At 58.7% G+C, this 12682-nt stretch overlaps 1 protein-coding gene across 1 annotated transcript; it reads right to left on the reverse strand.

Annotated features, from left to right (window-relative positions):
* Positions 1-6881: 6881 nt before the first annotated feature.
* TLX3 (T cell leukemia homeobox 3) lies at positions 6882-9058 on the reverse strand. The gene is made up of 3 exons (XM_027607122.1): positions 8638-9058; positions 8041-8284; positions 6882-7092 (listed from the first exon to the last, which is right to left on the reverse strand). Exons 1-3 carry the CDS (start codon positions 9056-9058, stop codon positions 6882-6884), a joined length of 876 nt encoding a protein of 291 aa, XP_027462923.1.
* Positions 9059-12682: the final 3624 nt, after the last annotated feature.

A 12682-nucleotide genomic window follows, 5' to 3' on the forward strand; every position in this document is an offset into this window, starting at 1 on the left:
TGAGGAAGATCTATCCTTATGAAGTACAGACGAGGACACTGAAGCTCAGAGAGGCAGGGTGACTCATCCAAGGCCACACAGCTGGTGAGCGGTAAAACTGGGATTTTAACCCAGGTCAATGAAAGCTGCATACATGCTGTGGGCATCTTGGTACAGGAGGCAAACCACATACCAGTGCCACCTCCCTTCCTCGGCCGGATGTCCTCAGGGTCCAGCAGCTGAGGGGTACACCATGGCTCGTCAGCACCCGTGGGAGGCTCATTGGACTCTTTTGGTTAGCCTGGGCTTGGGGAGAGGTCCATGGAAGACCTTTGAATCCCTTAGGGAAAGTGGAAGACCCAGTACCTTCCAGCCACCTTTAAGGGGCTCCACAGAGAAATAACAGTTTACAATACTCTTGCAAATACAACCCAGGATATTCTGGTTTGTATCTGAAGTTGTTCGGGGATGATAATTTTCAAGCCAGCCAGAATTCCCTCTGACAGTCTTGAAGACATTGGCTTTAATAACAAGGAGGTTTGAGGGACCTTCTTGGGTAAAAGCCAGTGAGCCGGACTCAGTCCACTTGGGTTAGAGTCCTGGCATCAGAGGACTTGAGAATGTTGTGTCACACTCTGCACAGTCTCAGTTTCCTCATCTGTAGAATGGGGATTACAGTAGTACCTATCTCCTAGGGTCCTTATAAGGATTCCACCAGACGTTCTCATCAGATGGTAGCTGCCAGGCCCTCGCAGCCTGGCCACCATGGGAGAGTACAGGTGCCTGCGCCTCCGAGGGATCTCCAGGAGCTGGGGACTGGGTGGGTGTAGGACCCCATCCCTGCTCAGGCTGTGCCCACCCACCCCCTGCAACAAACCGACTTGCGGCTAGAGTCATTAATAAAGAGGACCCCTCCCAGGGCCCTCTCCCTGTGTCTGCCCGTCTTCCCCGGAGTCGGGTGTCCTCTCGGCTCTCCCCTACCCCCTCCTCCTTAGTCCCATTACTTCCTAGGAACAAAAGTGTGCCAGCTGTGGCACCCCAGACAGCAGGTGCGAACACGCGCTGCTTAGCATACTGGATATTCAAGGGTGCCCCTCTGAGCCCACCCCGCGCTCTACAGCCCCAGGGGCTCAGCGGGTCTTGTCTATTCGCGCCCCCCCCCCCCAGGGCAGACCTTTGCCAGAGGGGTGAGTCTTTTCCTGGAGCGCTCTGCATTTTCCTGCTGGCTGCATCTCTGCCAGCAGGAGGAAGGAGTGAATTTTTCCTGGGCGGGGGATGAAGGAAGCAAAGCATGCGCCCCCAGGTTCCAGGCCTTCCGGAGTTTCAGTGCGTCTGGGATAAATCCATCGATCAATAAGGCTTGATAGCGAAGCCAATACATTGCAGGTAGCGGGCCAGCGTGGGGGCTGGCTTCTTTAACATCGGGGGAGTCTGGGTCAGCCCAAATCTCTCTAATGACCCGGTAGCCGGTGGAGCGTTAACAGGCTGCGATCTGTGGGATCTGTGGCCGGCTGGGCAGGCAGTCAGGAGCTTTGAGTCCAGAGCCGAGTTCCAGGGGCCCAAGGTGAGCCTGGGCGAGTCTCCTGCCTTTTCTGCTCCCCAATTCCCTTCTTTGTAGAATGGGAACACAGGACTGTTCTGGGGGATCACTGGGGGGTTGGAAGGTGGGAAAACCTCCGATCAAATATTCTCTTCAAATGTATTTTTTCTTCTTCCACCCCACCTCCTCTTCACACCAACTGGGAGAGGGGTTTAATAACTAACTTATTAATTGGCAGCCGGTCTGACACTTAAGGAGAACAACTTTATCTGATCATTTTAACTGAAGCGAGAGTCAGATATGGCCACTGATCTCAAGGTAACACCAGGATACTGACACGTCTAACGGATTGAGCCAGGCCCAAATTCCGGGATGACTTCTCAGCCAACGACTCCACCTTTACTGATGACAGGCAGAATGTCTGCAGTTGGGGGACACTGCCCTATTCCTGCCCTTTCCTCTCTAAAAGCAACACCTTTGATTAAACACCTACATTCTTAGTAGGTGTTTAATTAGATTTCTTATCCATAAATATATTTTTAAAATGCTTTTATTCTCATAATAAGCTGGTAATCAGCTGTACTATAAGCCATGGGTTTTTATTTTCCCTGGAAGACTCCTTAGTGACTATATAGCCCTAATTTTACAGATGCGGAAACCAAAGCGCAGAGAGTCAGAGCCACTCGCTCAGGGCCATACAGAAAGAGAGCGACGGAGCTGAGCGGAGAACTTTGTCCAACCCGCGGCTGGGTGGTAAGAGGGAAGGCACCGATCACTGTGGCAAGTCCGTGAGGATTTTGCGAGTTTCTGAACCACAAGAAAGTGCGACTGGGTCTGGGCGTCGCTAAGAGGAGATGCTCAAAACAGACAGGATGCTTGCAAATGTGGGGCGTCGCCGCTACCGGCGGGTTTCCCACTAGGAAACCCGCCTTGAGTGTCGAGAACCCTTCACCACTCCAGAATGCAGGCGGCTGCACCACGCCGCCGCCCTGTGTTTTAGTTGCGCTGAGGCCGAGGGTGAGATTTTGGCGAAGGTTCCCAGAAACCTTCAGCGCTGCCGCAGCCTGGGCCCCATTCTGGGCCTGGCGGTCTCGATGGGAGGTGAGAGGCCATATTCTGAGGCCCCTAACCCGGAGCGCCTAGCCAGACCGCCGCGTAAGAGACGCGCACCACCTTCTGCTGCACCGGCCTCGGCCGCCGAAAAGGCGCAGCCGGCGGGCGGCCCGACCTGGACAAGGCTGCGTCCTTCGGCCGCAGGTTTTTGAGAAGCCCCGCAGGCAGGAGAAGGTCGCCCAGCCCAGGGGCGCTGCGGGGCCTCGGGAGTCTCACCGCCGAGCTGGGAGTGGCAGCGGCTAAGTCTCCCCGCTCCTGCTTCGAGGGCAAACGTGCGCAAGCCTGGGAGGCGGGAGGCGCTGGTGCCCTTGGAACGCGCGGAGTCCAGCGCCCAAGCCGGGGTGGGAAGGTCCTTCGGCTCCACTGATAACCCCGAGCCTCGTGTCGGGGTGCCTGCAGGTGCACCCTAGGCCGTCGCCCCAGCCCTCACTAGGCCAAGTCCCCCTTTCCTCCCAAGTATTAGAAGGAGAGCGTTGGTTTGGGGGGGTGGGCGCAGAACGAGAGCGCGGGTCCGCTGCAGCCGCGCGACCCAGAACTAATTTCTGGACTTCTCTGATCCTTCATTTTTCCAACTGCAAAGTGGTGTGGGGCATCCAAACCCTGCAGAAATGTTGTGTGGGTCATCCTAAACCACACTGCGTGCAAAGCTCGCTGTCCCCAGCTGGTGCTGTATAGGTTGCTTGCTGCTGAAGGAGAATCGTTCCCACTTGAGGGAAGTGAGAAGCCGGCCCCAGAGCTTGTGTGTGTGTGTGTGTGTGTGTGTGTGTGTGTGTGTGTGTGTGTGTGTGTGTGTGTGTGTGTGTGTGTACACGTGCAAGTCTGTCTGTCTCTCTGATCGGTGTGTCCTCGCAGACTCTACCGGCTTTGGAGCCTCTCAGGGAAAGCTGAGCACAGCCTAACTCCTCGCCCCTGGGCAGGGCAGCCTCACCTCTCTTGGCCGACGCCTGGGGTCCAGACCTCCCTGCCTGCCCAAAACCAGCGCGCGAGGAGAACCCGGGAGAATGGTCGCACAGGCTGACAAGCTGACTCTTGCCTCCCAGTCCTGCATCTGTAAAATGGGCGCGGCTTTGGAGACGCTTGAACCGAGGCTAAGGAAGGCCCTGGGGAAGGGCGGCGAATCGGTCTTCAGCCTTCACCCAGAGGCCTACTGCTTCTGGTCCTTAATTCCCTCCATGGTGGGGCTGGGTGTCCACACGCGCCTGCTGCCTCTGGAGCCAAGGCCACTTCCTCCGGCAGAGGTGGGGTCTAATATCGGGAACGGATCGCCAAGAAAGCGTCCAGGTGGGCTTCCCAGCCTATTCCAGATTCTCTCTCCCCTATGCTCAGCCTTAGGGGCAGCTGCCTGATCTGGATGTTTCTGCTCCGACACTCTGCCTCACAGCCTACCGGGGGTGAGGAGTAGGAGCTGTGACCCTTAACAGGGCGTTTGGGGGCTCTAGTCCCACACAGCCACAGTGGAAATGGCAACCTCCAGGCCTTGCCCATCGGGAGGAGGGGGTTCGGCACTAAACACCCTTGCATCGCCCAGCAATCTGTCCTACCCCCTGGGGGCGCCCACACTGCTCTGGGTGGGCATAGGCACCACACAGTCGCGACCCGGCCCCTCATGAGTGGGCTCAGCCCCCTAACTCAGAGGGACTCTTTTAGTCTCTGGCTGGGCCAGGCTTGATTGGGGCAAAGCGCTCAGAGAGGGCAAAAGCCCCAGAAGCACCCGGTAGGGAAACATACTGACGTCCCCGAGAGCCGAAGCAAGACTGCGTAGGTCCCCATCCCGGAGCTCGGCTGAACGCAGACCCCGGGCGAGCTTCCGGGTCAGAGACCAGAGGCACCAGGAAGGAAGAAAAAGATGTGTGTGTGTTCCCCGAAAAGGCCCAAGAATTGAGGGTCATCCTGGCAAAACAACAAAAATAATTTAGAAAAACAAAACCACTATGCCTTATTATAGAGAAAAAGAAAAAAAAGTGAGGGAAATTGGAAAGCAACGCTAGTCCCCGGGGAAGAGGTGCTCAGCCAGCAAAGGCAAAGATTGTTCTTAGATGTTTAAGTCCCCGGCCCGAAGGCCAAGGTTTCCCATCCCGATAGGGGCGTTCATCGGGCTTTTTAGCGAAGAAAAGAGAAGCATTTCCAGAAACCACCTGCCGAAGAGACCTGAAGGTCTGAGTCCCTCTAGTTCCTCTCTGGGGGTGTCTATAAGTGGGCGGGTAGGGCTTGGAGGTGGAGGTGAAGGCAGCAACCATGGGAGCTCCGCCTGTGTTTCTTAGACTCCCTCCCGTCTCTGGAGCCCTGCCAGGGAAGACGATCCCACAGCCCGCGTAAAACGAAGGCGCCCAAATCCCCGAGCCCTCAGGGTGGCGCTTGGCCTGGGGGGAAGGCGGTGTGCTGAGGTGGGGGGGTGCGGCCCTAGGGCCTGTGGGACAGCCCCCGAACTGTTCCGCCTCAGGAAGCTAATGGGAGCCGGTCAGGAGGAGGGGGTGGCAGAGACAGACACAGAGGAAGAGAAGCGAAGAGATTCTGAGAGCAGAAAAAGAAAACAAAAAGGACACAGGAAAGGAGGGAAGGAGGAAGAGAGAGAGGAAAAGAAACCCCGAGAGAGACAGAGGACGGGAGAGTGAGAAATGGAGAGAGCCGGGGGGGGGGGGGGGCAGGATACGACAAAAAGCAAGTGTCGGGGAAACTAAAAGCAACAGTGAACGAACTATACAGGGAAACATAAAACTGTAAAGGAAAAGCAAAAGTTATAGTAGCACGGAGACCCAGAGTAACAAATAGAGTAGAAAATAGAGAACATCGTGGAGAGGCCAGAAATAAGAAAAAAATTAAAAGACCGAATAAAAGGGGGAAAAAATGAGGGAGCAAGAGGAAATGTTCACGAACGCTTCCGGCGTGTGTCTTGTTGGAAGGGACCACCCACCGCCCGTCCCGTGATCCCCAAAACTCCCAGCTTTCGAGCCGAGATAAAGCTGGATGGACGGGGCCTCCCTGCTTTCACACCTGGGCTCGGTATTCCAGGGTTTCGGGGCGCCCCGCCCCTCTCCTGAAGAGTGACGCCGCCAGGCTGCGGTGACGTTGCTTGACGTCACGCCCCAATTGCGGTCCCACGTAAACCAAGAGTGTGCCCATGTTCTGGGTTTGTGCCCCGCGCTTACTCCTCAGACACCGAGCGTTTGGAGACCCAGGACGTGCGCCGGTTCTGTGCACACCGCCCGCCCACAGTGCGCCCAGATCCCCTATTGCCAGTCTTTGGGTCCGCCCAGGGCCTGAGGCCTCACTGGAAAAAGAGGAGGTCAGTGGGTTGTGGGGGGGGGTGGGGAGGGGAAGGGCTCCGAGTTCTTAGAAGTTCGAGGTCACGGTGCCTTTCACCCCCTAGGTGGGTCTGGCCTGTGACGACCTAAGTACCCGCCGGGGTTGGGGGGAGCTTTCATCCCCAACCCTGCCTGGCGCCGACCTTCGACCTCTGGGCCTTGAGTGCCCTTTCCATGTCCGCCCCACCCCGCCGGCACCCAAACTGCCAGCGGCCGGCACGCACTGACCTGCACGGCGGATCCTCCCCGGGGCCCCGGGCCGGGGTTGGAGCTGAGGCGAAAACCGACGAAGCTTGGAGAGGTGGACGCGCCCCCGTACACCGCGGCTCGGCCTCTACCGCCGATGGGGTGGGGCGCAGGGCCGGGCTTGCCGAGCATTATTGGAACGAAAACGAAATAAAAGCGGCGTTAAGTGAAATAGCTAACTTTTTTATTAAATAAAACGACTTAAATAAAAGGAACGGAAAAGGAGAGGAGTGGACCCAGCCTAAACGCAGGGTGCTCCAGCCCTGGCGCTCCCCCCAGCCACCTGGTCGGCCGCCCCTCCTCCAGCGGCCCCCGCAGGGGAAGCAGGTGGCCGGTTTCTAAAGAAAAAAGCCAAAACTTTTATTATTTACACGTTTGGGCAAAAGTACAAAGTATAATACAGGCGCCCGGCCCGGGGGGTGCGGGCGAGGGGCGGAGAAACGTAAGGCGCTTTCTTTGTCAGGCCCCGGCCTGGGGCGGGACTGGGCGCGGGGCGGGGGCTCGGATTGTGCAGCCGCGCGGAGCCCGGGCCCAGCCCCCCTCCGCGGCCGGCGGGGATGCGGCCGCGCCCCGGGGCCTACTCGAGCTCGGAGGCCCCTGTGCCTTTCGGCCTCGGGTCCCCCTCCCCCAGCCCGGCTGGGGGCCCGGGGCGCCCCGCCGGGTGGGGGCGGCGATCCTTGGCCACTGTGCGCGCTGGTGGCTCACACCAGAGAGGTGACGGCGGGGACCTTGGAGCTGTCCTCCTCCCAGGGCTGCAGATTCTGCAGAGCAAAGAGCGACGAGTTGTGCAGACAGAGAGGGTCGGGCTGGATGGAGTCGTTGAGGCTCTTTTGGAAGGCGTCGTGTTGCAGCTGCAGCATGAGCCGGCTCGCCTGCTGCCGCTCCGCCTCCCGCTCCTCCGCCGTCTGCCGCCTGCACCGGGGGAGGGAGAGGGACAGCACCGTCATGCACCCGGCACTGCGGGGCTGCCGGCGGGGCCCCAGCCCTCCCGGGAGCCGGAGGCCAGCCGGGAGCCTCGAGGCGCAGGACCCGTCTGCACCCCTGCCGGCGCTGTGCGCTCGAGCCCCGCGCGTCCGGGGAGTGGGTTGGCATCGTTTGTTTTTGTTGTGTGTCGGGCGGTCGCGGGGAGGGGACTCAGCCCGCTGCCCACCTGCACGTCCGGGTATTGTGGCTTCGCCAACAACAAAGATGTTTCTTTTGCGGGATAAGGACAGGGCGTGTGTGTAACTGACTCGGCCCTGAGGACAGTCGGGTCGCTAGGGTCCGCGGGTGGGAGGGCTGGCTCTGCAACTGCCCGCGCGGTGTCCCTGGGCCGGGTCAGCCTCATCCAGTTCTCCCAGGCCCTTCTCGAACCTCTCTTCAAAAACGCGATCGCTTCGCCGTTCACGGGTTGGATGGAAATAGGGATCGGATAAAAACGGGGCTGGAGTCAGGATGAGGAGCCAGAGGGGGAACATGGAGCCCGCGCGGACTGTCGGAAATCCCAGAGGGCAAGCTGGAGGGATTAGGGGAGTACGAGAGAGCCCGGGGTGGGGGGGGGGGGGGGTGGCGCGGCTGCTGGTGGAGGTGCAGGTGAGAGGAAACCGAAAGGGCGCAGAGACGGAAGAAAACACCGAGAGTTGGAGAGGCGCACGAGAGCGACACAGGGATGAGAATGGAGGAGAAGCCGAGGCGCGGGAGAGGAGAGAGATACGCAGGCCGGCGGGAAGGAGAGAAGGGAGATAAAATTTGGGAAGGAGCGGGGGAGGCTCAGCCCTGGGAGGGCGGGTAGCGGGTAGCACAGAATGGGGAGAGAGCGAGGCTGCGGCGCGGGGCGGGTGAAGGGCGGGTGCAAGATGGGCCGAGCCGGGCCTCTCTCACCGCCACTTGGTCCTCCGGTTTTGGAACCAGGTCTTGACCTGCGCGTCCGTCATTTTGAGGGACTTTGCGAGCGCCGCCCTCTCGGCCGAGGCCAGGTACTTCTGGCGGTGGAAGCGCTTTTCCAGCTCGCAGATCTGCACCCGAGAAAAGGACGTGCGCGGCTTCTTTCGCTTGGGCGGCGTCCTGTTCTGGTAGGGGTGGCCGATGCGCCGGGTCACGGTGAAGGGCGTGAGGGCCGCCGCCGCTGCGGAGACACGGGAGGCCCCCTGAAGCCCAGCCCGGCTCCACTGCCGTTCAGGCCCCATGCGGACCCCGTGCCGCCCGGTGGGGCGCAGAGTGCTCCGCTATTTCGTTGGTCCCTCGCGTCCCCAGCGGCACCAAGCCGGGCGGGAGTTACCCCCCTCTTCCCCTGGGCGTAGGCTTATTTCCCCGAAACTCCCTGATTTCCACCCCCCTGTGGTTGTCCGGGGCCCCGGGCGCTGAGGCCTCCGACGCGCTTGGGCCTCCGGAATCGTTTCCCAGAGTGGAGCACCTAGGGCGCGGCGCCTCTGGCCCCGGGAGGGCCGAGGCCCGGTGCCTTTTGCTGGCCCTGCTCACCTGTGAAGCGGTCTTTCACGAAGCGGCGGCTGCTCTCCATCCAGGGGAAATTGAGGCCGCCCAGGCTGGAGACCGTGGGCACGGAGGGCATGGCGGGCAGCGCGCTAGGCAGAGGCGGTGGCACAGCCCCGGGCAGCGGCCTGTGCGCTGGCACTCGGATCACGCCGGCGGGCGCCAGGCTCAGGTTGACACTGTAAGATCCCGGGTCCTCGAAGGGCGCGCCCAGGCCGGCAAAGGAGGCGGGTAGAGACGGGTATGTGGCGCCCGGACGGCCCCCGGGGGGCCCTCCCAGGTAGCTGGCGCCGTCGGGGCCCCGCGGGGCTGGTGCGCTGTCCTGGTCCGGGCTGTTGAGGATCTGGTCGATGCCGAAGCTGATGGGCTCGTGCGGGTGCGGGGTCTGCGCGCTGGCGGGCGCCTCCATCCTGGGCGGGCGGAAGGGCTGGGCTGGGCTGGGCGGGGAGGCGGCTGGGTCCCTGTTACGGCGCGGCCATGGAGCGCCCGGCGCCTCTCGTTGCACTGAAACTTTGCCAAGAGTGCGCGGGCCCGACAGGCTCTGTGTCATCTTTCTTGAACCGAACCTGGAGTTTCCGCTGCTAATTCCTCTCCCGCCGCAGCCATTGGCTGCGATCAACAAGCCTCTCTCCTCCCATTGGCTCCCGGCTTTCAATAAAGGCCTAATTCATGGAAATAGGAGCTTAGGGACTGTTCCAAGGTGACATCATTTTAACAAACGAACAATAGGTCAAATTTATTAGCCGGGATAATGGGCGGCGGATATTAGCGCCCGAACCGCAGCCTCCCAAACCCGAAATCTAACGAAGCTGCAATTAGCAGACGCTCCCCGCTCCTCCCGGCCGGGGCCGCTACCCGGCCACAGCGCGGGGCGGGCCAGGGTGCTCTGCTGGTGAGATTGTCGTTTGCGGAGGGGTGTTTCGTTTTCTTCCAAATTTTTTTCATCTGGGCAAAACCCAAACCATGTGAATCCTTTCAATTGTAATGGAGTTGCAAGCCCGGAACGACCCTGTGGAATCCGCGGAAGCCTCTTGGACACTCCACCGCCACGGGAGCAACGAAAGGAGCGCACCACCCGGCGCAAGCTCCGCGCTCCCAGCGCGCGGGGTGAGGGGAGCACTGCAGCATGCTCCGCGCTCCCGAGGACACCGACCCGCGTGGGGAGAATTCACCCCCGCCCGGGCCACTTTGGAGACACTCCCTGGCCCCCGCCAGGCGGACCGAGGTGTGACTCGCAGGTGCCCACGCGTGCGGGGCCCGGCTGGTCTAGGGACCCAGGGTCGCCCGGTGGGGAGCGGGGCTCCAGCCCCTCGAAATTCGTTGCAGGATGGACGGGGACTGTGGTCGCGAGTGGGAACCCGCCCATGGCACGGCAGGTGTGGGGACCTGGGGTCCCTGAGGGGCGAGGCGCGGGGGCGGCTCATCATTCGAGCAAATAGCGGCATCTCTTTGGGTAACGGGAGCAGCGAGTCTCTCCCGCTGCAGGCCAGCCTGGGCGCTGGGACCACTCCCTCCCTGCTCCGCTCACGCCCTCGGGGACTGTCGAGGGCCGGCGAGGGGGACCGTGAACAGGACGGGACAGGACCGCGCGCTGGGCGGTCACCCCAGCGCCAGCCTCGGCTGTCTACCCTGGAGGGAGACAACAGAATCGTTGTCTACCCACGGATTCTAAAATCATTAGGTGCAAACTGACTGCTGCACCCCTGGCCGGGCCCCTCTCTCTCTCACCCTGTCTTGGGGATGTGGTGAGAGCTCGGAGATAGGGTTACCCAGAACTGAGTGTTCTTATTTGGGTCGGTCACTTTCTAGCTCCGTGACCTTGAGCAAGTGACTGCCTATCTTTAGACTTTGGTTTTCTTGTTTGTAAAATGGGCAGTGTGTGCATTGCAGGATTGTCAGTAAGCCTTGAATGAGATACTAAGAGAATGCAGGGCTTAGGGCCTGACACATAGTAGGCACTGAGCTGCCTGGCTGCCCTCCCACCCCCACCCCCAAGGGGATGGTTGACCTATTATTCTGATGATTCTTGTTTATTTATTTGCAGTTTTATGTTATTTGCAGAGTCTCAGTATCTTGAAGAGAAAAATGTATTTGTCTACCAGTGGGATCAGTCCCAGAGGACCCGGAAGGGCAGGAGGCAGCATGTTGGGGGTTCTTCCTAATAATCTGCCCCCAATGACCAAGAGGCCTCAGGATTTGCAATCTTAAGGCCTGCGTTCCTGAGTCAGGTCACCGTCCTGCTGTGTGACCCTGGGCAAGTTGCTGGCTCTTGCTGGGTGGGGAGAATGAGGCTACTGGAGAGTGAGAGGTGAGGAGGGAGGGTGCCCGGCCCCGGCCCCGGCCCGGGGTGAGCCCTCCTTTGCTCCTTTGGGGATCCAAGGACCTTCAAATGGAGGAGACGTCATTACTCCCATGCTGGGGGCCTCCTGCTTCTAAATCAGGCTCTGCCACTGGTGGTCTGGGGCTGTTTGGTCCCTCATTGCCTCTCCTGGAGCCTCCTTTTCCTTATTTGTAAAACAGGAAGGGTAATAGCTATCCCCAGGGTGGCTGTGAGAAGTAAATGAGATAAGGTTTGTGGACAAGCCTGTGAGAAACCGGATTATATAATAATAACTTTAATGACAGCAGTAGAACCACGGTAGGTTGAGAACTTAGTGTGTGCCAGGCAGGGGGCTGAGCACGTACTTATTCCTCACAACAACCCTGTGAGGAAAGGCTGTTATTGATCCCATTTTTTACCTGATGAAGGAACTTTGGGTCAGAGAGTTCACGCGGCTCTCAGCCCCGCTCTCCAGGGCTAGGTAGGCGCCTGACCAGCTCTATCTATTTCCCTTCTGGCTTCTCAAGCCCCGGGCTCCAGGCCTGTCCTCCCCACTTCCTGGCTTTGTTAAATTGGGATAACAAGGCGCACCCCACACAGGTATGTGGGCATAGAATTAAAGAGAGGTGGGTGGTGTGGCCAACACTGCTCCGAGAGCACACACGATGAGTGGTCCAGTGCGTAAGGATCAGATTCTGACCTCTGTTTACCAGCTGTGGGCTTGGGGAATCACTCATCCTTTTTGTGCCTCAGTTGCTAGTCTTGTAAAGCAACAGCACCAACGTTGTGGGATTAAATGAGCCCGTCTGGGTGAAAGCACCCAGCAGCGCCAGACATGGGACAGAAGTCGGCCTCACACCAGCGGCAGCCCCCCCCCCCCCCCCCCCCCCCCAGGTCCCAGCTTTCTGAGATGTCTGGTTTCACCGTCTTCCAGCAGTAGGCGCTTTGGGCCACTGATCACAAACTACTCTTTTCCAGCCCAGACGGAGCAGAGCTGTTAGCCCAGGAAGGGGCGTAAATGGGGGCAGATAGTAGTCCCTGGGACAGGGGTTCTCAAAGTATATGCCTGGACCAGCAGCAGCAACAGCACCTGGGAATTTGTTAGGAATGCAAATTCTTGGACCCTAGCCCAGACTTACTGAATCCGAAACTCCAGGTTGGGCTAGGCAATCTGCTTTCACAAGCCCTCCAGGTGATTCTGATGATCGCTCACATTTGGCAGCCGGTGCCCAGAAGAGTGTCCATTTCATCCACGTTTTCAAATTCATTGTTATAATGTTGTGGGAAGATGCTCTCATAGTTCCAAACTCTCCTGCGAATCTGAGCTAACGTCCTCTGCTCTTTATTCTCAGTGTTACTCAGCTGTGCCTTCTCTTATCATGTTTACCAAAGGTTTGTCTATTTTATGGGTCTTAAAGAGAAGACTTTTAGTTCCTTCTTTTTTTATGCCATCTCTTTGCGGAATGTTTATTTTTATTAATTATTTTCCTTTTCGTTTGTTGAGGTGAAAATTTAATTTCTATCAATATTTCTTGTTTTTTTTTATAAATATATTTAAGGTCATACATTTACCTCTAAGTACTTTTTGCCCAAATGCATTTTGGTGTGCATTTGATGTTCCTGAGATTGTAATTTTTTGCTGTCCCTTCCTGCCTGCTATCAACTGAACAGTGACAGACACACATGCACACGCACCAGAAGGGAGATCAGAAA

This window comes from Zalophus californianus, chromosome 5 (assembly GCF_009762305.2).
Source record: "Zalophus californianus isolate mZalCal1 chromosome 5, mZalCal1.pri.v2, whole genome shotgun sequence".
Taxonomy (NCBI): domain Eukaryota; kingdom Metazoa; phylum Chordata; class Mammalia; order Carnivora; family Otariidae; genus Zalophus; species Zalophus californianus.